Source organism: Capricornis sumatraensis, chromosome 12 (assembly GCF_032405125.1).
Source record: "Capricornis sumatraensis isolate serow.1 chromosome 12, serow.2, whole genome shotgun sequence".
Taxonomy (NCBI): Eukaryota; Metazoa; Chordata; class Mammalia; order Artiodactyla; family Bovidae; genus Capricornis; species Capricornis sumatraensis.
Window position 1 is genome coordinate 79,612,191 of NC_091080.1, and position 23,346 is coordinate 79,635,536.

Below are 23,346 nucleotides of genomic sequence, written 5' to 3' on the forward strand. Positions count from 1 at the left end.
AGTGTTGGGGTGATGAAAGAGTTGTGGAGATGGATGGTGGTGATGGCTGCACAACTATGTGAATGTACTTAGTGCCACTGGACTGTATGCTTAAAATTGTTAAAATGGTAAATTTCATGTTACATAAATTGTAACACTTACACAAACCTGCATTGCCAGGAGCCAGCGTGAGGAATCCCACCCATGGCAAAGGTCATGAGGAAGGAAGCCTGACAAAACGCAAAGGCGTGATCTGGCTTCAGGGGTTCCCCCTGGGTTTTCCTGAACATCTACCCCCCAAAACCAGAGTCTGCCTGTTTTATTGTACTGTGCTTTCCGCTCTTCTGACATTCTCTGGAAAAAAGTTAACTCAGGGCTTCAGTTAACAGTCTCCTGCATATAAAAAGAATGTCTTGGCTTAAACCCCTCTGAAAGCTTTCTAACTTACCTGACCGGTCTGCCCGGACTTCTACAATTTGTGAATTGCTTACAGCCCCCCAACCATGAGAGGCACAAAGCTTAAAGCATCTTAAAGATACAGAGCCTTTTCTAAAGAGCTAAAAATTATATTGGTGACAGGTTTCACTGTTGAGTCAATGACTGCTGCCAGGCCTCCATATTCTTTATCTTTTAGGCACCTGAAGGTTATTAATCAAGGTAACTGGGATATAGAAAAAGGAATATAGTAGTTTTGATGTTAGCAACACTAGACTTTTGAGTTAGTTACTTTTCTCTTTGTTATAAATCACTGTACTTCTTTCATTGTTACAAATTGTTGTATCCTTGCTATGTATGTAACTTTATTTAGTGCTTTCTGAGAGTGGCACCAGACTTTGGGAAGAACAACACAAATAAGTTCTCTGGTTGACAGACCCTTATCAGAAAAGGGCCGTAAAATGTTAATTGACCCTCTGGCCAGTAGATGATGTAAATCACCTAAGACTTGTGTATACAACTAGGCATGCAGAGAGAAAGCCTGGTCTCGATAAGAGTCAGGGCTGCTGACGCTGCATAATTTTATATTATCCATTGGTCTCTATGTACCAAAAAAAAAAAAAAAAGTATAAAAGGCCTTTCTGGACAATAGAAGATGGGCCAGTCACTGGAAAGACTGGTTTCCCCTGTGTGGTCTATTCTCCTTCTCTGCTTTGCAGGCTGAATTCCCATTTGGGGTGTGGAGGCTCGTCATGTCTACTTACTTGCCCTGGCTTCTAAGATCCACGAGAGAGGGAGCCTAAGGTGGGGCACCCTCCGCTATTCAAATGGTCACCAGTGGCCTAATGTAGATGGTGCAAATCTCTTGTCCTGAGGTTTTATTAGTTCTCCACATAAACCAAGTTATTCAGCATCTTTTCTCCACTAAATTTCCCACTATACTATTTCTTCCTAATCTCTCTTATATTTCTAATTAAATAATTCTTTCTAAGACGCCACACTGTCTCCCCTTCAAATTACCCTGGATCCACTGGGGCTGGACCCTGGCACTGTATAGTAGCACTGAATCTTTGAGAACATGAGAGAACAGGGCAGATGACACATGGCATGGCCTCCAGTTCTCTGATCTGACCTCCCACCTTCTCCTGTTCATGACTTGATGAATTTTTCCTTAGAGAAGTGCCTGTGTCTTGTCATGAGTTCAAAGACAGGAGCTAGTGCTGTGACAGTGATTCCCTACCCCCACCCTCCTGGCATCATGAGTATCTCAGCCTCTTTATTCCCAGGATCCTACCTTGAACTCACAAATGTGTGTCATCCCATCTTGTGAACATCTGCACAAGTTCCCCATCAGGGCAGGAACAGACCCTACTGGCTGTTGCATCCATGTCACAGGGGAAGGTAATTGGAGTGAAGTACAGTGTGCTGATCACAGAAGTTCTCCTGAGTTCTTTTTTGAACACAGGAGATATTTATAAAATCCTCTCAAATACTTTGGGTGTACGACTTTGGATATATACTTGAGAGAAGCAGGCTTAAGACAGTTGTTTGCTAATCAGAACCACATTCTCTAGGGTGATTTAAAGCAAAAGCAGAGAGTATGAAAGCAATTTAGGAAATCACTCAGCAGCAGCTGGAGAGTGTTCTCAAGCTAGAGAACTGGACGGAACAATATGTTGTGAGAGATTGTGGTCACGTGGAAGCTTAGTCATGTGAAGGGTTCTGTATTAAAAGTGAATGAATCACACTTCTACTTACGATTAGCAGATTCCTTCAGTCATGAAGGAAGGTCATTAAGGTTTGTCAGTTTTACAGTTTATGCTGTGAATACTAAATGGGTTCTGTCACCCACAGAAGGTGAGGGGCCTTAGGTGAACTGATGCTGTCTCACCTGTGTCCAGCTGTGGATCCTGTCCTGGTTCAGCCCCACATCCCACACCCCCGCCTCCTGCATTATCAAGTCTTCGGGTCTGTCTTGATCAGACTCCCACACTGCTGTCTATACAGCTCACCCTCCTGCTTCAGCCCTTCTCAGACCCCTCTTCACATTCAGGAAGCTGCACCAGGTCCTCAGACAGAGAACAGGCTTCCTTGCCATCTGCCCCCTTCAGCCTTTCCAGCTCCACCCCGACTCAGTGTCTGGCTGTGCTGGCTCTGTGGGGTCCTTTCTCACCCCGCCTGTCTGTGCACACTGGTCCCTCTGTCCCAGAGCCAGGGAGCAGTGCACAGGACCCAGAGAGAAGATGGGACCTGCCATTTCCTCTCACTCCTCCAGGGGGCGCCAGTGCCTCTCTGTCTTCCCACAGCCCTCTCTGGGTGCCCTTGACCATTTATGAGTCCCCCAACTGCCCCCAAGCTGTGAATGCAGGAAGGCGCCTCAGCCCAGCATGTTCTGTCCCAGGACCCCTGCACTTGCTGTGTCTTCTTCCAGATGTTTCCCCAGAGAGTCTCAGGGCTCCCGTGTCTCCCCAGAAAAGTGAGTCTCTCAGTCATGTCCAACTATTTGTGACTTCACGACTATACAGTACCAATGGAATTCTCCAGACCAGAATACTGAAGTGGCTGGCCTTTCCCTTCTCCAAGGGATCTTCCCAACCCAGGGATCAAATCCAGGTCTCTTGCTTTGTAGGCGATTCTTTAGCAGCTGAGCCACAGGGGAATCCCAGCAATACTGGCGTGGGTAGTCTATCCCTTCTCCAGCATATCTTCCCAACCCAGGAATTGAACTAGAGTCTCCTGCATTGCAGGCGGATTCTTTACCAGCTGAGCTGTCAGGGACAGCCCTTATATAGGATTATATGTGGGATTATAGGATTAACCCAGCATTTATATAGGAATAACAGTTAAACAACTGGTTGCTGCTCAGTAATTTCTCTGGCATGACTTGGAAATCTTTACTCTGAAAACTTGGAAAATAGTGTATTTTCCTAATGATTTGGATAAAAGCATTATCTAGGAAAAATTCAAAGCATCAACTGATCACTTTGTTGTAATTATTTATGTTAACTCATCTGTGATGGAATGTTAAGAAGAAAACAATTTAAAAACTTTTGTGTTGGTCTATTTTGGACTTTACAGTCCATTAGATTTAATTAACATATGCCTTCTTAGACTACTGGCAGGTAATTATGAATTAAGGAGAAAAAAATTATATTTAAAAGCTTTAGTACTAAATCTGAAAAAAGTGTTAGTCAAGAAACTTAGTATGAACACTGAACTAACACATGCTAAAGGGTAAAAATGAATCCTTTTGGACTTAATGAAACAGTGGTTTGTGTGTCTATGTCCTGGGGTCCTGATTCTGATCACAGACCCAGTGTCCAGAGTGTCTCCTTAGGACTTTTCTGTCCTGAGTCCAAAGCACAGGGCCACTTGTGGTTAGGGAAGAGCGGAGAAGGGGGCTGACATTTACTGAGTGTGTTTGTGGTTTGATTTCTCAGAACGTGTGGATGAAGTTGTTATTGATGTTCTGAGATGAAGAAAATGAGGTTTAGTTGCTCGTCTAACATCGTCAGGCTCATGAGAGGGACTGAGCTGCAGCCTGCTGCCTCCAGATTCTCCATCTGACTCATTCACAGGCTGAGCTGTGGCCCATGCTCCTGAGATTTGCTCTGCGAGGGGCTCAGGTTCCCAGAGTACCTGCCTGGAGCCCTGCCCGTGGTCACCAGGGCACCAGACCTGGACACTCGCTTCCCTAGAGGGGTTGTGGACCCTGTGGGATGAGACTGGGGCTGAGTTTCTCGGGTCCTGCTTTTAAAAGGTAGGAGCAGTTGTAATTTTTTCTTTCTGTGAAAAAAATTTAAGGTTGAATAGTGAGGGGGGTTTTAACTATAGAGAACTGATAGGTGCTCTGGGCTGTTGGATGATTTCCATTTTGATTTGGGCCCTTTGGGATCTGTTCTTTTATTTTCATGTTTGGAAGGTGTTCAGTCCTAATGAAAGAAGTCTTGCTTCCTGATTGGGACTGGGAATGTTGCAGAGATTGATGGAGGCCACGCTAGGATTCAGTTTCTGTCTAACGTACTTTGGGAACAAGTGTCTAGCAAATGCAAATGTGGCAAAGATTACAGAGAATCTATTAGTTTTTCTGTTGCTAATATTTACATCATTGATTATAATCATGTAGAAAGTTGCCCTAGAATGTACACATTTTTATATGACATAGATCCCTCTTCTCTCATTCCCACATAGCAATGAAATAGTATTTTAGTTTGGTCAAATTTAGGACTCTCAGTATTAGTTGTTTTTCTTTATGAAACATGTAAATAATTGTTAAGCTGAGTTTTAGAAAAAAAAAAAAAAACTTAGCTGTTGGTGCCTCCTTAATTGAACTACTTTTTAGAAGTTTTTCAGTTCAGTTCAGTCGCACAGTCATGTCCGACTCTTTGCGACCCCATGAACTGCAGCACGCCAGGCCTCCCTGTCCATCACCAACTCCCAGAGTTCACTGAAACTCACGGCCATAGAGTTGGTGATGCCATCCAACCATCTCATCCTCTGTCATCCCCTTCTCCTCCTGCCCTCAATCTTTCCCAGCATCAGGGTCTTTTCAAATGAGTCAGCTCTTCACATCAGGTGGCCAAAGTATTGGAGTTTCAGCTTCAAAATCAGTCCTGCCAGTGAACACTCAGGACTGATCTTCTTGCAGTCCAAGGGACTCTCAAGAGTCTTCTCCAACACCACAGTTCAATAGCCATCAATTCTTCGGCTTTCAGCTTTCTTTATAGTCCAACTCTCACATCCATACATGACCACTGGAAGAACCATAGCCTTTACTAGATGGACCTTTGTTGACAAAGTCATGTCTTTGCTTTTTAATATGCTGTCTAGGTTGGTCATAACTTTTCTTCCAAGGAGTAAGCGTCTTTTAATTTCATGGCTGCAGTCACCATCTGCAGTGATTTTGGAGCCCCCCAAATAGCCACTGTTTCCACTATTTCCCCATCTATTTCCCATGAAGTGATGGGACCAGATGCCATGATCTTCGTTTTCTGAATGTTGAGCTTTAAGCCAACTTTTTCACTCTCCTCTTTCACGTTCATCAAGAGGCCCTTTAGTTCTTCACTTTCTGCCATAAGGATGGTGTCATCTGCATATCTGAGGTTATTGATATTTCTCTCCTGGCAATCTTGATTGCAGCTTGTCCGTCATCCGACCTGGCATTTCTCATGATGTACTCTGCATATAAGTTAAATAAGCAGTGTGTCAATGTACCGCCTTGACGTACTCCTTTTCCTATTTGGAACCAATCTGTTGTTCCATGTCCAGTTCTAACTGTTGCTTCCTGACCTGCATACAGGTTTCTCAAGAGGCAGGTCAGGTGGTCTAGTATTCCCATCTCTTTCAGAATTTTCTTTTTTTTTTTTAAATTTTTACTTTATTTTACTTTACAATACTGTATTGGTTTTGCCATACATTGACATGCATCCACCACGGGTGTATATAAGCTCCCAATCCTGAATCCCCCTCCCACCTCCCACCCCATATCATCTCTCTGGATCATCCCCATGCACCAGCCCCAAGCATCCTGTATCCTGTATCGAACATAGACTGGCACTTTGTTTCTTACATGATAGTATACATGTTTCAATGTCATTCTCCCAAATCATCCCACCCTCTCCCTCCACAGTTTATTGTGATCCACACAGTCAAAGGCTTTGGCATAGTCAGAGTTAGGTTCAAATTTACTGGGGGTAAATGTTAAGAACCTAATCAGATTAATTGATTTATGTTTAATTTTTAGTATTGATTTGGTATTTAAACTGCAGATTTTTGACTACCAAGTAGTCTTTGTCTTATTTTTTCAAAATGCAAGTTTCCAGTTTGAAGCACCCTGTTAATGTGCATTTGCATACTGTGCCTTTTGCGTTTGTAGGTGTATTCGTCAGGCCTTGAAGGAGAAAATCACAATCTTAGTTACTCATCAGTTGCAGTACCTAGAAGATGCAAGTCAGATTCTGATACTGAAAGAAGTAAGTAGTTTCTAGAAGTCTGGGGAATTGCTTTCCTCTCAGGTGTGTTGAAGAACAGACCTCCCTGCAGGTCATTCTCCTTGGATTCATGGTAAACACCCCCTTCTCAGAGCAGGTGGTGGTCATGCCTTGGAGGATGAAACCAAAGCCCTGTAACCCCCAAGGCTCCTGTCCATGGGAATCTCCAGGCAACAATACTGGAGCGGGTGGCCATGGCCTCCTTCAGGGGATCATCCTGACTCAGGGATCAAACCTGAGTCTCTTGCTATCGAATCTTGTCTCATTGGCAGTCAGGTTCTTTACCACTGGCACCACCTGGTAAGTCCAAAAATGGCACTACTAACTGTAAGCCACATAAACCCTAAAGTATATAAAAAGTGCAACAGTATTACTAAATCGTCACTGTTCTGATGAAATCTGTTAAGGATAATGATTCAATTTTGTTTAGAAGTTTTTATTTTCCTCTTTCACAACTTAAGTCAAAATGTATCACTTAGAAATTAGAGATACTAACATCTGATTGTATCTAAGTGATTGTTATACATAGTTTGCCTAAAGAGCATCTTCCATCAACACGAGAAGCGAGGTTGTGTAGCTGAGCACCTGGGTCAGAGATGCCCTCTCTGCTGATGTCTCCAGTTGCTGGTCTCCCTGCCCAGGTCTCTAATGTGCCCGATACGTGTGGGAGCCTGTGCAGCAGGAGGACAAGGCCCTGCCCTAACGGGGCTCCTGTTCTTATGGGGAGGATGTGACACAGAGAGGTGGCTGACATCCTGGCTGCCTCCCTGAGGAGCTGCTGCCTCACAGGGTCTGAGTGACATGAAGGTGGGGGCCACCTGGGGGAGGGGGTCTGAGGCAGGGGGTCCTAAGGAAGGAGCTGACCTGTTAGGTTGGAGGAACGTCAGGAAGACCAGCGTTGTCTGAGGAGAGTGAGCAGGGGATGGGAGGGAGCTGGTCTCCGAGCTGTGGACAATGGGCGGTTGTGGGATGGAAGCCATCGGATGGTTGAGAGCAGAGGAGGGATGTGGTCTGATGTGGATTTGAAAGATTCCTCTGATGGTCACTGGAGGGGTGACAGAAGAAGTAATTAGGAATCTTAGTAAAGCTGAGGAGACAGAAGTGTGGTCTCAGGCTAGAGTATCAGTTTCTAGAGCTGCCGCAACCAAGTACCGCAAACTGGGTGACATCAAAACAGCAGAAGTTTATCGTCTCCCTGTTCTGGAGGCTACAAGTCCCAAATCCAGGTGCTGGCAGGGCCGTGCTCTCCAGGGGAGAATCCTTTCCTCCAGCCTATTTCACTGGCCTTCCTTGGTGTTCCTTGGCTTCCAGCTACACCACTGTGGTCTCTGCCCCTGATGTCACAGGGTCATTGTCCCCATGTTTGTCTGAGTCTCATAAGAACCTCAGCCATATTGGATGTAGGGTCACCCTCCTCCAGAGTGACCTCATCTTAACTTTATTACATCTGCAAAGACCCTGCTTCCAAATAAGGTCATGTTCACAGGTGTCATGTTTGAACTTATCTATTTGAGGAGGGGGCATCATCCAACCCCTAGCATGGTTGAGGGTCGGGTGGAGAGTAGTGAGAAGTGTTCAGACTTAGAGGTCATTTGATGCTTCACTCCTTGGCTTGTTTGCCTCTGTGTCTCAGCACCTTTGTCATTAACCCCTGACTGTTCCACAGGCCCTTGGTCAAATTCCTGACTTAAGAAATGAATTTCTGCTCTAAGAAAGATGATTAGAATGCAGACCCTCTGCCTCTCTGGAAGCAGTTCCGTGTGTTGACTCCTGCCTGCTCCTCTAGGAATGGGAAGGGGGTTGTGGTTAAGGATTTTTGAGCTTGAGAGCAGTTGATTTCATGTGCAGAAAGTGCAATTCTAGTGTGCAAATCCCAGTGTTGACAGTGTTATGAGCACAGGATCAGTGGGCAGGAGAATAACCTATTTATTCCATCCCTAGATGTTTTAGGGTCCCCTTATTGCTTCCTTTGAGGACACTATCCCCAATTTTACTACTAACAAAACAACTATTTGTCCACCAGTGAATACCCCTGCATGAGTTGGGGTCCATCCTTACTGTTTGTCTAGTCCGTCTCTCACAGCAGAGGGGGGATGGCTGCCCCCTTGTCCCCTTGGAATTGTCAGTGCTTGGCTGCTGAGTGAAATTGCTGTCTTTGTACTATGAGTCATTTCATTGTGTATATTACAGATATCAAATCGTGAGCACTAATTTCCTTAAAGAGGTGTATGCATTTTGTCTCCCAAGTGGAACAAGACACGCTATATCCTACATACGTTTCTAGTTCTGCAGTATCAGATGGTACCCAGATGCCTCACTGCGTTTCTCCCATTGGCTCACCTCAGGGGATAGGGTGAGAGGGGTCCCAACTAGGGTGCTGAGTCATTTTCTCTCTGACCAGTGTTAACCAGAGCTGCTTGCATTTGATGAGTTTTGCGTCCTGGGATTTTTTTCCTAATGTTTTGTTTGCCACTGAGTGATTCAGGTGTGTCTTGCTTAGGGATCAGAAAATAGTGAAACATCTGCACATTATTTTTTATGACTTTGTAAGGGAGGGAAACTGTGCAAGGATCTGTCACATGTTTGAAGATTGATTGGCAGTAGCTTAAGCTCTAATTGATGATGAGATTGGCTGTAGCTTAAGCAGTTGCCTGTTTTGGGGAAGGCTGGTTGGCTGCTTGTGGTTAGTTGGTCTTAATTTTTTTCCTCGGATCTGAGTGTACTGATTCTGGCTTAGGTTTTGGTTTGTGGACACAGACTGCCAAGGCTTTAGAGCCACCCCAGCCCCATGGCCTCCTTGTTTAATTACTTTAAAAGGTGGAATATTGAATTTTCAGTTAGGAACTTGCTGAGTGTCTGGGGACAGTTGTAGAGACCAAGGAGAGGCCTCTCATGGATTTTCTGTCTGGGGCTGGTTCCTATTATCCCAGCCGGGCACAGTGACAGTGACAGTGGTCAGTGAAAATTTCATGAGTGACACTTACCTGTATGCAGATGTGCTGGTCCCCACCTCTGGGTTAAGTTTCAATTTCTTTCCTGGAATATCCTCCCCAATTGACTTTTTTAAAAGAAATTCTGCTTGTCACATGATGTGTTATATGTGCTTAGTCACTCAGTCGTGTCTGACTCTTTGTGACCCCATGGATCCTTTGTCCATGGGATTTCCCAGGCAAGAACACTGGAATGGGTTGCTGTGCCCTCTTCCAGGAGAGCTTCCCAAGCCAGGGATCGAACCCAGGTCTCCCGCATTGCAGATAGATTCTCTACTGTCTGAGCCATCAGGGAGGCTTCTCTCAATTCCCATGTTGTCTGTAACAGAGATTGTGCTGATCTTCCCACCAACCTCTGTGCTTTTTGCTTCCCTAAGTGCCCAGGGTACTTATGTCAATGGCCTGCATTTTAAACACACAAGCACATGTTTCTTTCATATCCCCCAGCACCTAACACAGGGTTTGGCAGAGAACACAATGCTCAGTTCTATACTGAGTTGACTGAACTAGATTTTTCAACAAGAATTCTAGACTCAGGGATCATTTTTTTTTTTTTTACTAAAACCATAATTTAAGGCCACATAATTTTTCTTGATTAGTATTTAGGTTGTTTTAATATTATCAAATGTAAATTAATTCCTTCAATTTTTTTTTTTTTTTTATTTTAGGGCAAAACAGTGAAAAGGGGAACTTACTCTGAGTTCCTGAAATCTAGGGTAGATATTCTTTCCCTTTTCGACAAGGGGAATAAGCAATCTGAACCATCTCCAGTTCCAGGAACTCCCACTCTGATCTCCAGCTCTTTGGGTCAGTCTCTACAGTCTCGTAGACCCTCGTTGAAAGATGCGGCTCCAGAAGACGAAGATGTGAGTTTCTATCCATCAGTGTGCCCTGGTCTTTCTGCTCTTGGTGGCCTCATGGACCTTCAGTCTGCTTCTCTAATGATATGATATCTTCATTTTTCCCAAAGTAGACCCCAAAGTTCCCAAAGTCTTATTCCATGGAATTCATGGAAGAGCCTGAAGGGAGCAAGCCTGTTAGTGGTTCTCCTTTGGGTGTAGTTGGAAAATCCTATGGAGGTCAGCAGTGGGTGCACTGCTGTGCATTTCTGGGTACATGTGGCTCACACTGATTGAGAACTCTTCAGTTTACCATGGTTGTGTCCTACTTGCTCTCATGGCTCCCAACTTCCTATGCATCCAGAAGCTTAATGTGAAGACTGCCTTAGACTGAGTCCTGCTGTTGCCACAGTAAATCATCTACTTATCCTGCATGTTGGAATGTTCTAGTACTGCATATGACTAATGGTAGTATTTTGCCTCGGTGTCAGATAGTTTGTGATAGGTCAGAAGAAACGTGTGCAAAGGACCTGACACATGGTAGACACTTCGGTGTTAGTTCCCGTCCTCCTTTCTTACCCTTGAAGATGGAGAACCACATCTTATCGACCTTGGATCCCAGTGGCCAGGATAGAGTAGGACATTTTAGGCTCCCGTGACTCTATAATGCATTCTAAGTCCTCCAGACAGAAATGGAGAAATGCACTAGATCTCCCTTAAAATACACAGATAGTCTTTGATATCCAAACCTTCAATATCCAAATCCAGGAGCCTGGATGACTCTGATAATTACTCGGATTAGCTCTTCACTTTCTAGACTCAAGAATCACTCTGAAATTTCAGAACCAAATAGACTCAGATCATACATTTGCAATGTGCTATCCAAACTGATTAGCCCAGCCCTCTCTGTGATCTCAGTTCACTGTATTTGGCTAGTATTTTGAGCCTGTGTTTTCTGTTTCTATCGTTGAGTGACACAAGTCATCTAGAGGGATATATTAGCTCCATATCATTTTGTGTGTTATTTTAGAGCAAACTTCTGCATTTATACATTAATTGATTTTATTGTGTGTGTGCTGAGAGTCATGATCTGTTTTAAGCAAAGCTACCCAAGAGTGAATAACCTCGTGCAAATGTTCTTTTATTTCTAATAGAGTCCTAGGAGTGGGATGGCTGTGTCCAGGAGTAAACGCATATGTGGTTTGCCCAGATATTCTCACACCCTTTTCCATAGGAGATGGACCATCCTGCGCTCCTGCCAGTGCATGTGATGTGTCTGTTTCCCCAGAGTTTTGCAGTGGAGGGCAGTGTTGAACTCTTGAAATTTGGGGTTCATTATATAAAATTTCATCTCTCACTGCCATGTTTCCCTTCCAGACTGAGAACATACAGGTTACACTACCTCTAGAGGACCAATTGGAAGGAAGAGTAGAGTTTAAGACCTATGCAAGTTACTTCACAGCTGGTGCTCCCTGGCCTGTCATCATCTTCCTTATTCTGGTAAACATTGCAGCTCAGGTACGTGAAGGTTGATATTTGCATACTATTTATACTGTATTTTATGATTATTTTTGTGTATTAAGAGATTTATCTCAATGAATTAGCTCATGAGGTTGTGGGATCTAGCTTGGTGAATGTGAAATCAGAAAGGCAGGCCTGCAGGCTGAAACCTCAGTCAGGAGCTAACCCTGCTGTCTTGAGGCAGAATTTCTTTCTCCTCCAGGAAGCCTCAGGTTTTGCTCTCAGGGCCTTTGCCTGAGTGGATGAGGCCACCACAGTGTTGAGGATGATCTCCTCTACTTAACTTCTGATGATGGATGTGAACCACATCCACAAACTACCTTCACAGCAACATCTAGATGAGTGTTTGGTTGAATCACTGGAGACTGGCCCAGCCAAGCTGACACCAGAACTGACCATCACTGTACTTGTCAAGCTTTTTGCTTTGAAAAATCCCAACATTTGTACTGTTGCCTTTTGCAGTCCACTTGATTTGCATTGACATACATTATATTTGGGGAGCAAGGCCTTCTAGGGAAAAGGGGATTTCTTTTAAAGATATTAACTTGTAAGTTGCCCTCCTCTGACCTGTGGTCATCTGGGGAGGGGGCTTGGTGAAAACCTGAGCCGGAAGGACTGTCTCCGTGTTCTGGAGCTTTTCCATCCCCCATCCTAGTGAGCGGGGTGTGAGGCTCAGTGATGTCTGTGTCTGAGTGACTGCTGTTTCCTGTCCAGGTTGCCTACGTCCTGCAGGATTGGTGGCTTTTAAACTGGTGAGTGATTCCTGGTCTGACTGAAAGTGCTGAAAGTCTACATGAAGCCTCACTTTCCCACAGAGTCAGGGGGACTGACCCTCACATAGTTTCCCTGAAGAAAGATGAAAGTTCCTGCGGGTGGTGTGCGATTCCCCATGATCTCTCCCATGTCCCTCCTTTTAGCAGCTTCACAGAAAGTTTTTTTTTTTTTTCTTTTTTTGAACATTTAATATTGTATTGGAATATAGCTGATCAACAATGTTGTGATAGTTTCAGATGAACTTCAAAGGGACTCAGGCATACATATGCATGTATCCTTTCTCCCCCAAACCCCACTCACATCCAGGCTGCCACATAACACTGGGCAGAATTCCATGTGCTATACAATAAGCCCTTGTTGGTTACTTGTTTTAAATCCAGCAGTGTGTGCATGAGCATCCAAACTCTCTAACTATCCTTCTCCTCGGCAACCATAAGTTCCTTTTCTAAGTCTGTCTTCACAGACAGTTTTGAAAACTGAAAGTCGTGATTCAGATTTTTAAAAGGAAGACACACAGAGGGACTTGTGAGCTGGGAAATGCTTTGCAGCATAAAATACATTTCTTGAATTGAAGTAAATTGTTTGATATTTGTGTAAATTTTATGTATAATCTATAGTGTAATATTTTTTCTTCCCTGTTCCATAGGGCGAATGTACAAAGTGGCCTGTATTTAGGGACAAATGTAGAAGAAGCTGCAGATATAATGTTTGTGCTGAACTGGTTCTTAGGAGTTTATTCAGGTAAAGTTGGGTCATCTGCTCCATTATAGCAGAGTCTAAGGTGTTTATAATGAGTCTGTGTGATAAACTAGGGCTTCCAAAGTAATTCAGCAATGTCTTAACTGATTGTCTTAGTCTCATTTACTCTGTGAATTAATTAGAGTAATTATTTTAAAGATCTACTTGAAGAAAAGAGGTTGAATAAAGACTCTTAATTTGCTCTGTACTGGATTTTGGTAGTTAAACCGGATTGCACATTCAGAAAATCAGCCCCTGGCAAATACATGGCTATTGTCTATTAAATAGATTGCTTTAGCTAAATCTTTTATCTCTATATGGATGGGTAAGGGGATTAGAAATGAATCCCCACCCTGTGGTTCAGGTTGTTCCAATTCAGTCTAAATAACCCCTGGCTTTTATTGATCTTGGGTGAAATCCTCTGGCAGCATGGGCCCCAGATAAAAGCATTATTCCCTCCCAGGTATGCAAACCTCCGCTTTACCACACTGGTCATCTCTTGGGCTTCACTAATTACTAGAGAAGCTAAGCAGGGGAAATCCAGGGCCTGGGATTAGATTCCCCCTCTTTCTTACCTTGAGATCACAGTGTTGTCTTCTCCCCAACTGTGTGATTAATTTTACATTTGGTGTGTCAGACTAATATTAGCGTGGCTGTCTCTATTCACAAGAATGTTTAGAATATATATCACTTTATGTACTACTTAAAGGGTATCTTCACCTAAAATTTTATATATCTTCTTTATCTATTTATTTGTTGATGGACATTTAGGTTGCTTCCATGCTGTGGCTTTTGTAAATATTGCTGCTATGAATATTGGGGTACATGTGTCTTTTTGAATTATGGTTTTCTCAGGGTATAGGCCCAGTTGTGAGATTGCTGGGTCATATAGTAGTTGTATTTTTAGTTTTCTAAGGAACCTCCATACTGTTCCCCATAGTGGCTGTATCAATTTACATTCCTACCAACAGTGCAAGGGGGTTGCCTTTTCTCCACATTCTCTAGCATTTATTGTTTGTGTATTTTTTGATGATGGCCATTCTGACTGGTGTGAGGTAATACCTTATTGTAGTTTTGATCTACATTTCTCTAATAGTGATACTGACCATCTTTTCACATGCCTCTTGGCCATCTGTATGTCTTCTTTGAAGAAATGTCTATTTAGGTCTTCTGCCCATTTTTAATTTTTTTTTTTTCCTGCTATTGAGCTGCATGAGCTGCTTGTATATTGGGGAGATTAATCCCTGTCAGTTGCTTAGTCTGCAGTTATTTTCTCCCATTCTCAGGACTGTCTTTTCATTTCATTTATGGTACATATATACACTGGAATAGTACTCATCCATAGAGAGTAATGAAATTGGGTCATTTGTAGAGACGTGGATGGACCTGGAGTCTACCATGCAGAGTAAAGTAAGTCAAAAGAGAAAAACAAACAAAATGCTTATATTAATGCATATATATGGAATCTAGAAAAACGGTACATACACACCTATTTACAGGGCAGGAATGGAGTCGTAGATGTAGAGAACAGATGTGTAGACACAACGAGGGGTGGGGAGGTGGGGAAGATGAACTGGGAGATTAGGATTGACATACATACACTCCCACGTGTAAAACAGATAGCTAGTGGGAAGCTGCTGTGTAGCACAGGGAGCTTAGCTCAGTGCTCTGTGATGACCTGGAGGGGAGGGATGGGGGATGGGAGGTCTAAGAGGGAGGGGATACATGTATACATATAGCTGGTTAACTTCATTGTACAGCAGAAACTAACACAACAGTGTAAAGCAACTGTACCCTAATACAATTTAAAACAAAAACTAAAAATTTAAATATCCTCACAGAAAACGCTTTTCAAAGTTTGCTTGTACAGATGCTTGTACAAAGAAAAGAGTGTGTTATTTAAAAATCCACTCATTGAAATTTGGCATTTATTTTGTTGATTTGGCATTTATTTTCTTGTCAAGAAACTTGAATCCACCAGCAGTTTACCTTCTGAACTGGTGGACAGTGAGAGCTTAGAGAAGAAGGAAGGGATTCTGTTGCACATCCATATAGGGTGGTGGGCTAAGGCAAAGGCCTGTTAATGGAATTCAGGAATTTAAGCAGCTTTCAAAATTTAAATAATACTGGTCAGCTGAATGGAAAAAGTGTTTGATGGAATATTTATTACAGAAGTTACCCCAACTCTATTTAGCATTGTGAGTTGAAGAGATGTTTAGAGGGCTCTTTTAATTTTTATATGCATAGTAGTGTTCATTTATGTTATTGATAAAACATAAATTTGCATGATTATATTTGTTTACAAATGCTTTGGGGTTCTATCAAACACTTAGTGAGAGATTAATTGTTTGTTTAGATTAATTATCTCTGCCAGAATATAATTTGTAGTTTCTTACAATTCAGTTATTTAAGAGATTGTCCACTTGCAACTTAACATGGTTTCTTTTTATACTCTTTAAAGTTACTTGGGCCTAGAGTAGCTACTTTATTTTTAATATTTTAAATTTTTATTAATCTTTATTTCAGTATACTCACCAATGTTGTGTTAGTTTCTGTGGTACAGAAAAGTGAACCAATGATACAATATCCTCTCTTTGGATTTCCTTCCCATTTAGGTCACCACAGAGCATTTAGTAGAGTTACCTGTGCTATACAGTAGGTTCTTAAGAAGCTGCTTTACATGGAAGTAAATGTCCTTGTAAATTATAGGGAAATGATAAGTCATTTCTCCTATTTCCTGTGAATTCACATGCTGGTACCAAAGCATACCTCACTTTTAGATTGTGGGACATGTTGTAAATAGTGAAATTTGAAATGTGGAGAGATCAACTACTTTTTGCAATTATCAATCTGGTGAGTTTTTATTACAACTTGTAATTGAATTAGTAAAGTTTAGAATGAAACTGTAGGTAACAGATGATATTTTTACCCCTGTGTTATTTCTATTTAATGAGAGTGAAACATTGATTTTTATATTCTTCTTTATAAATGTATTTTGTGAAAGCATTAAACTCTTACAGAATTTACTATATATATATTTGCATATATAACATTTTATTTATTCTATGTGTATGTAGATTTCTGTGTAAATTTTACCTATAGAATTAAATGCATCATATCTTTATAAACTGCCTACCATGCTTCAGCACTGTTGAGGATTAGACAGAGATCTTGTGCTGAGTGATGTTTCTTTATTTCAGGGTTAACTGTATCTACCATCCTTTTTGGCATCACAAGGTCTCTGCTGTTATTCTACGTCCTTGCTAATGCTTCACAAACTTTGCACAACAAAATGTTGGAGAGCATTTTGAGAGCTCCGGTATTATTCTTCAATAGAAATTCAATAGGTAAGTCAGACATGAAGCTTCTCAATGAATATGTCTTATTAACACATTTAGTGTCTGATTACATTTTCATATTTGAAAATGGAAGATATACTTAGGAGAAAATCACTGTCCATGTTTTTTCATTTTCTACAAAAAGCTTCATTGATAACTTTTCTTGGTAGGGAAAAATCTAGATATAGGAGCATATAAGCTTTTATTCCAATTTATGCATGTCTGTAAAAAAATTAATGTTTACTTTGCAGGATGATTTAGGAGTCCATTTGTTATATATACCCAATATACAATGCAAATGTGTTGAAATGTTTTTGACTAGTTGTTGGGACATTGGCCGTGTTACATGATGTTAAGCTAACTAGGAAGGACCTTCTTCCAGAAACATCTCTACAGGAGACAGGCTGTGTGTTTCTTTCTTTCATTGCCCCTCCATTTCTGGGATGACAGAACTCTGGCCTGTGCTCATATTTTGAATTGTACCTGAATTGTAATGGAAAATTAATTTAAATGCAAGATCAGTTAAATGTAAACATCCTCTTCAATAAAATCAACCCTCTAGTTTTACAGTGGAATTTTGGTTACATTTAAGAGGTCTTGTGGTACATAGCAGGTGGATCTTCATTACTAAGTAAGAGTGTCCCTGAAGGTTTCCCAGTGGTTGCTTCCTCCACTCTGAGGCCTTTGACCTGTCTTGCTTTGGAAGGTAGTCTCATGACCTGGGTTTCTAAGTTCATCAGCATTTATGCCCACTCTGTTCAGTTGGTTAGACTTGTGTTGAGGCCCAGGGCAGCTTTGTTTTTGTAGGTCATGATTAACAGGACCTGTCAAGGCAGGGATGTGACTGGAGAGAGGACAGGAGCTGCCTGGTCATCAACTAGCTGTGTGATCAAGGTCAAAGTAGGTAGATACTACTGGAGGCAAATCACCAGGCAGGATACTGTCATGGTTATAAGTATGGACTCCGGAGCCAGCTTCTTGGGTTCAGTCCTGGTGCTAGTTACTAATAGTAGTAGCCAGTTATATTTATGTTAATAGTTATATGCAAGTTATTTAATTTCTCTGTGTCTCAATTTTCTTACCTATAAAGTGAGAATATTATTCACACGCCAATATCTTGATTTTGTGGGCATTAAGCAGGTTAATACATTCACAGCATTTAGCACACGGGCAGTACCTAATGAACTTTAGTGAGGATAATGACATAGTGTCTGGGAACTTCCTCTCCTATGAAATGGGAATAACTGCTGTCCTTCCTGTTTGACAAGGCTGTTGTTTGAGGATTAAATAAGACTGTTTAGGGCTGCATCTTGCACAGATTTATTCAACACATGTTGTTTAGTCCAGACACTGTGTGGAGCACAGGATGGTAAGGTGCAGAGGCTCACGCAGATCTCATCATATTTTGAAGCCATACTAAGGAAGTGATTGGAGGAGTCCATGCTATTGTGGCTGTGAAGCCGTTCTACTTTGCCTGTTAATGTGAAAGCTATGGTCATAAATTTGGGAGCATCAAGTGGGACTGAATTTCTGTTATCACAGTCCCTGAGTGCTCCTGCCCACAGTTCAACAGGCTGATGATGACCTGTAGGCTTCTCCAGATGCTGATATATTTGTTATTCAAGGATTTGGAACCAAGTTTAAATCTTCAAGGTCGGTAATCCTAGAGCAGCAGACATACCAGTGTATATCTTGTCTCCCCATCCTATGTCCATTAGCAGAACTTCTTTCTTTCAAGAAATAGAAGCCCAATTACGTGCTGCAAAGATATGCCCAAAGGTTTCAGGGCATCACTTATTTACTCTTTTGGTGGTACCTAAGTTGAACTTTTCCCTGTATTTATTTTCAAAAGTAGAATTTGTAATAGACTGTTTATGGTGTCTTTGTTTCTGGAATGTGATGGCATGAAGAGAGAACCACATGGAGTAGCGTTACTTGTTACCAAGTTCAAGCTTGCTCTGCTCGCCTCACAACGCCAGTAAGTCTTACAGATGATGTGTTAAAGCAAGAAATAGCGACTTTATTTGGAAACTTTGCAGACTAATGTCTCAAAATAACCATCTTATTGGGGCCTGGATGCCAGGTTCTTTTATAGAACACAGAGGAGAGGAAGCGAGGAAGTAAAGCCATTTACCTTGCAAAATTGGAGGGAATTTGTTAATTTTTTCTTTTCTACAGCTATTCACGGATGGTGAGGGTCAGATTGTCCCCCTGTGAGCTGAAAAAAGCCACTTTAGTTTAACTTTGAGGCAGAGGGGCAGGGTTTCCTGACAAAAGCAGTGAACAGCAATGGTCAAAGAAACAGATCCAGCATGGAGTCAGTATTGGCTCCTCCTTGTTGCAGTTCCTTTGATGTGCACCCCCCTATCTGGGGCCAGTACCCTCTGCTTTCTCCTCCTCCGTCTCCTCAGGGTGCACCGCCCTTGCAGGGGTGGCTGAAGAATCCTTTGTTTACTGATGTGGCAAGTGGTGTTTTAAGTACATACTAGATATTTAATAGAAATTAGTTCTCATATTACAATCCTGAAACCTTTATATATATATATTGTTGTGGATATATTATTGTAGATTCTGAAAAGGGAAATAAAATCAATGATAAGTGATCCTTAGTCATTTAGTAATATATTTGTTTTCCTGCCTACATTCTTCTGATCTTCTTAGATGCTTATTCATTAAGTCTGTGTTTGTCACACCTGGTACACCTCTGAAAATAATGACTTTATTACCCCAGTAGTAAACTCACAACTTGGAAATGGTCAAAACTCACAGTTTCCCCAAATGTGAGGTGCTGTGAATGATCTGGAGGGAAAAAAATACAGAGAGGTTATAATTATGTTGATTTAAAGAGTATCGCTAGACTGGAAGAAACACAAGCTGGAATCAAGATTGTCAAGAGAAATATCAATAACCTCAGATATGCAGATGACACCACCCTTATGCAGAAAGTGAAGAGGAACTAAAAAGCCTCTTGATGAAAGTGAAAGAGGAGAGTGAAAAAGTTGGCTTAAAGCTCAACATTCAGAAAACAAAGATCATGGCAACCGGTCCCATCACTTCATGGGAAATAGATGGGGAAACAGTGGAAAGAGTGTCAGACTTTATTTTTTGGGGCTCCAAAATCACTGCAGATGGTGACTGCAGCCATGAAATTAAAAGACGCTACTCCTTGGAAGAAAAGTTATGACCAACCTAGATAGCATATTCAAAAGCAGAGACATTACTTTGCCAACTAAGGTCCATCTAGTCAAGGCTATGGTTTTTCCAGTAGTCATGTATAGATGTGAGAGTTGGACTGTGAAGAAGGCTGAGCGCCGAAGAATTGATGCTTTTGAACTGTGGTGTTGGAGAAGACTCTTGAGAGTCCCTTGGACTGCAAGGAGATCCAACCAATCCATTCTGAAGGAGATCAGCCCTGGGATTTCTTTGAAAGGAATGATGCTAAAGCTGAAACTCCAGTACTTTGGCCACCTCATGAGAAGAGTTGACTCATTGGAAAAGACTCGTGCTGGGAGGGATTGAGGGCAGGAGGAGAAGGGGACGAGAGAGGATGAGATGGCTGGATGGCATCACTGACTCGATGGACATGAGTCTGGGTGAACTCCGGGAGTTGGTGATGGACAGGGAGGCCTGGCATGCTGTGATTCATGGGGTCGCAAAGAGTCAGACACGACTGAGTGACTGAACTGAACCGAACCGAAAGAGTATCACTTGGGAAAACTAATCATGATAACTAAAGCAAAGTTAGTGTAACATTAGGATTGATTTAGGTATTTTGCAACTGTTTATTTACCAACTTAGCACTTGGAATGAGTCTTAGATGGGATGGCTCTAAAGGGAGCGAACATTCTGAAATCCACCAACCCTTCTTGATACTGCCACAAGAGTCCCCCATTCTTTTAAAAATCAGGGCTCAGTTTCAACTCCCCACCCAATGCCATTTGGTGGTACTTTTGTTTCTCTTTAGGTATCATCCTGTTTTCTCTTTCCTTTTACACAGACATCAACTTATTTCATTTGAATTTATAATATATAAAATTTGCTGTTTAATCATTAAATCATGTTCGACTCTTTTGTGGTCCCATGGACTGTAGCCCATCAGGCTCCTCTGTTCATGGAGTTTCCTGGGCAAGAACACTGGAGTGGGTTGCCATTTCCTTCTCAGGGGATCTTGATGACCCAGAGGTTGAGCTTACATCTCTTTTGTCTCCGGCATTGGCAGGTGGATTCTTCACCACTGAGCCACTAGGGAAATCCAATACATTAAATATTTAATAGGTGTCTTTCTTTTTTTTTAAGATTTATTTATTTACAGTTGCATTGGATCTTTGTTGCTGCACCCAGGCTTTCTCTACTTACAGCAAGCAGGGCTGCTCTTCATTGTGGTGCTCCCACTTCTCATTGCAGTGGCTTCTCTTGTGGAGCTCAGGCTCTAGGCACAGGGGCTTCAGTAGGCACAGGCTTAGTTGCTCTGTGGCATGTGGGATCTTCCTGGACCAGGGATTAAACCTATGTCCTCTGCACTGGGGACACTACCACCAGGGAAGTCCCTAAATACATATACTTTTAAAAAAATAGTGTTTTGATTTGTTTGTGAATTTTTTTCCTATCTGAGGAAATGAGTAATTTCTCGTATCCTGTTCTTGCAGGAAGAATTTTAAATCGTTTCTCCAAAGACATTGGTCATATGGATGACTTGCTGCCCCAGATATTTCAAGATTTCATCCAGGTAATGTACCAATCCTGTCGAGTTCTCACAGGGAATAGTAGAGTGCCTGTTTCTCAAGGCCATTTCAGAGGGGCTGAGGGTGGGCCTTTCAGCCTGGCAGTGTGTCCTGTTATCTAGTGTAAGGTCTTGTTTGTGAGAGAAAGGTACAGCTGTGATTGGGAGGCTGAGTTAACATGGGAAACACCTGGGGCAGGAGTGGCTACACAGTCACGTCAAGGTTGGTCTGAAGTAGTGACATGCTGGGCAATTGGTTCCCCCTCTGCCTTCCAGCTGTCTCACTGGATTCCCTTTACTGTGAGCACATTTCACAATATAGAAATAATCACCTCTCATGGAAAGATAGCCTAGATTAACTAAATTATGCATTGTATCAGGCTTCCCAGGTGGTTCAGTGGTGAAGAATTTGCTTGTCAGTGCCGGAGATGCAAGAGATGTGAGTTTGATCCCTGGGTCAAGAAGATTCCCTGGAGGAGGAAAGAGCAACCCACTCCACTATTCTTGCATGGGGAATTCCATGGACAGAGGAAGCTGGTGGGCTACAGTCCATGGGGTCACAAAGAGTTGGACATGATTAAACATGAGCTGATACATTGTATTACCACAGAGGACAAATATTTACTGCACTATTTTATTTGGATAAAGCCAGGTGTGGTTACTTACAAAGAGAAGAGTGGTAAAAATAAGGTAAAATTCATACTTTAGCAAGGACAGTGTTGTTGTTGTTTAGTTACTAAGTTGTGTCCAACTATTTTGTGACCCCATGAACTGTAGCCCACCAGGCTCCTCCATCCATGGGATTTTTCAGGCAAGAATACTCGAGCAGGTTGCCATTTCTTTGCCCAGGAGATCTTCCTGACCCAGGAATCAAACCTGCATCTCCTGCATTGGCAGGTGGATTCTTTACCACTGAGCCACCTGGGAAGTCCAACAAGTACAATAGAGATCAGTTATTGAAGATATAAAATCTTTAAGTCAGTAATTCAATTCCATGATCAAAGCCATCTCATAAAATGTCTTTTGTTTTTGTAGGCAGCTTTTCTTTTAACAAGTTGATTGCCCTGTCTTAAGGGGGATTTAAAAAAAGAGAGAGAGAGACCTACAGGAATACTGTCTATCCAGCCTCTGTTTTGTCTGTGAATTTGAGGTTCTAAAGAATGATGTTGGGTCATCTCAGTTCTCATTTATTTGTTCAGTACTGTTTCCCATGTGGAGTGTTTTTTTTCTGTTATTTAATATTGTCAACTTTTTAGTGATTAAATCTGTGGGGAATTTTCATTTTCTTTCCAATTGTTAATTTCAGAAGTGAAATGCATTATCAAAAGCGGAGTGTAGAAATTCAGCAGTCAATATCTGACTGCAGACAGTGTAGCCTGTGGGCATGGCTTTCACTGTTACCAATGTGAATTAAGCTGAGATTAGGAGGCAGAGTGCTTTTACTGAGGAGATGTCTGTTCTTTTTTTTTTTTTCTCTTCTGCAAACATTTTATAAGTGCGTCCTTCTGTGTTTAACTACATAATTTATCCCCGGAAACAAATCTTCCCTAAAAACAGTGTTATATTTTAACAGTGATTGTGAATAACTTTGAAAAGATTTTGTGAAAGGCTCTGTATCTTTGTTAATGACAAGCTAGGCCAAGGTTGGGTTTCCTCCGTGTGCTTAGTATATGGTTAGTTAGTGGTCATAATCAGAATCGTCACATATTTTTGCATGACATATAGAAGGACAGTGATAGAAGCTACCTGATTTCTCTAGGATCCAGTCTCAGTAATGAGGAGATAAAATTCTAGTCTCACTGATTTTGAATCCCAGCTCTGCCCTGTAGTTCAATTATCTTGAAGTTGAAGGTGGAGGCATCCTGCAGGTCATTGGAAGTAAGAATCTGGTGTTCGAGGGAGAGACCTGGGATGAGCATGGAGGGTGTAGTTTTCACTGAGCAGGTAGTAGTTGAATCTGTGAAAATGACAACCCAGGGAGAGTGAAGCAGTTTTAGGGGTCACGATAAGAAGGTTCGATAC

The 23,346-nt window shown here is 42.0% G+C and overlaps 1 protein-coding gene across 1 annotated transcript in view; it reads left to right on the forward strand.

Moving 5' to 3' along the window:
• LOC138088944 (ATP-binding cassette sub-family C member 4-like) overlaps positions 1–23,346 on the forward strand; it is a 143,920-nt gene that overhangs the window by 47,897 nt on the left and 72,677 nt on the right. The window contains exons 13-19 of the mRNA XM_068984201.1: positions 6,290–6,386; positions 10,063–10,260; positions 11,611–11,751; positions 12,469–12,506; positions 13,175–13,269; positions 16,467–16,613; positions 21,251–21,330. Coding sequence (XP_068840302.1) covers positions 6,290–6,386; positions 10,063–10,260; positions 11,611–11,751; positions 12,469–12,506; positions 13,175–13,269; positions 16,467–16,613; positions 21,251–21,330 — 796 coding nt within the window. The remainder of the gene's footprint in view (positions 1–6,289; positions 6,387–10,062; positions 10,261–11,610; positions 11,752–12,468; positions 12,507–13,174; positions 13,270–16,466; positions 16,614–21,250; positions 21,331–23,346) is intronic.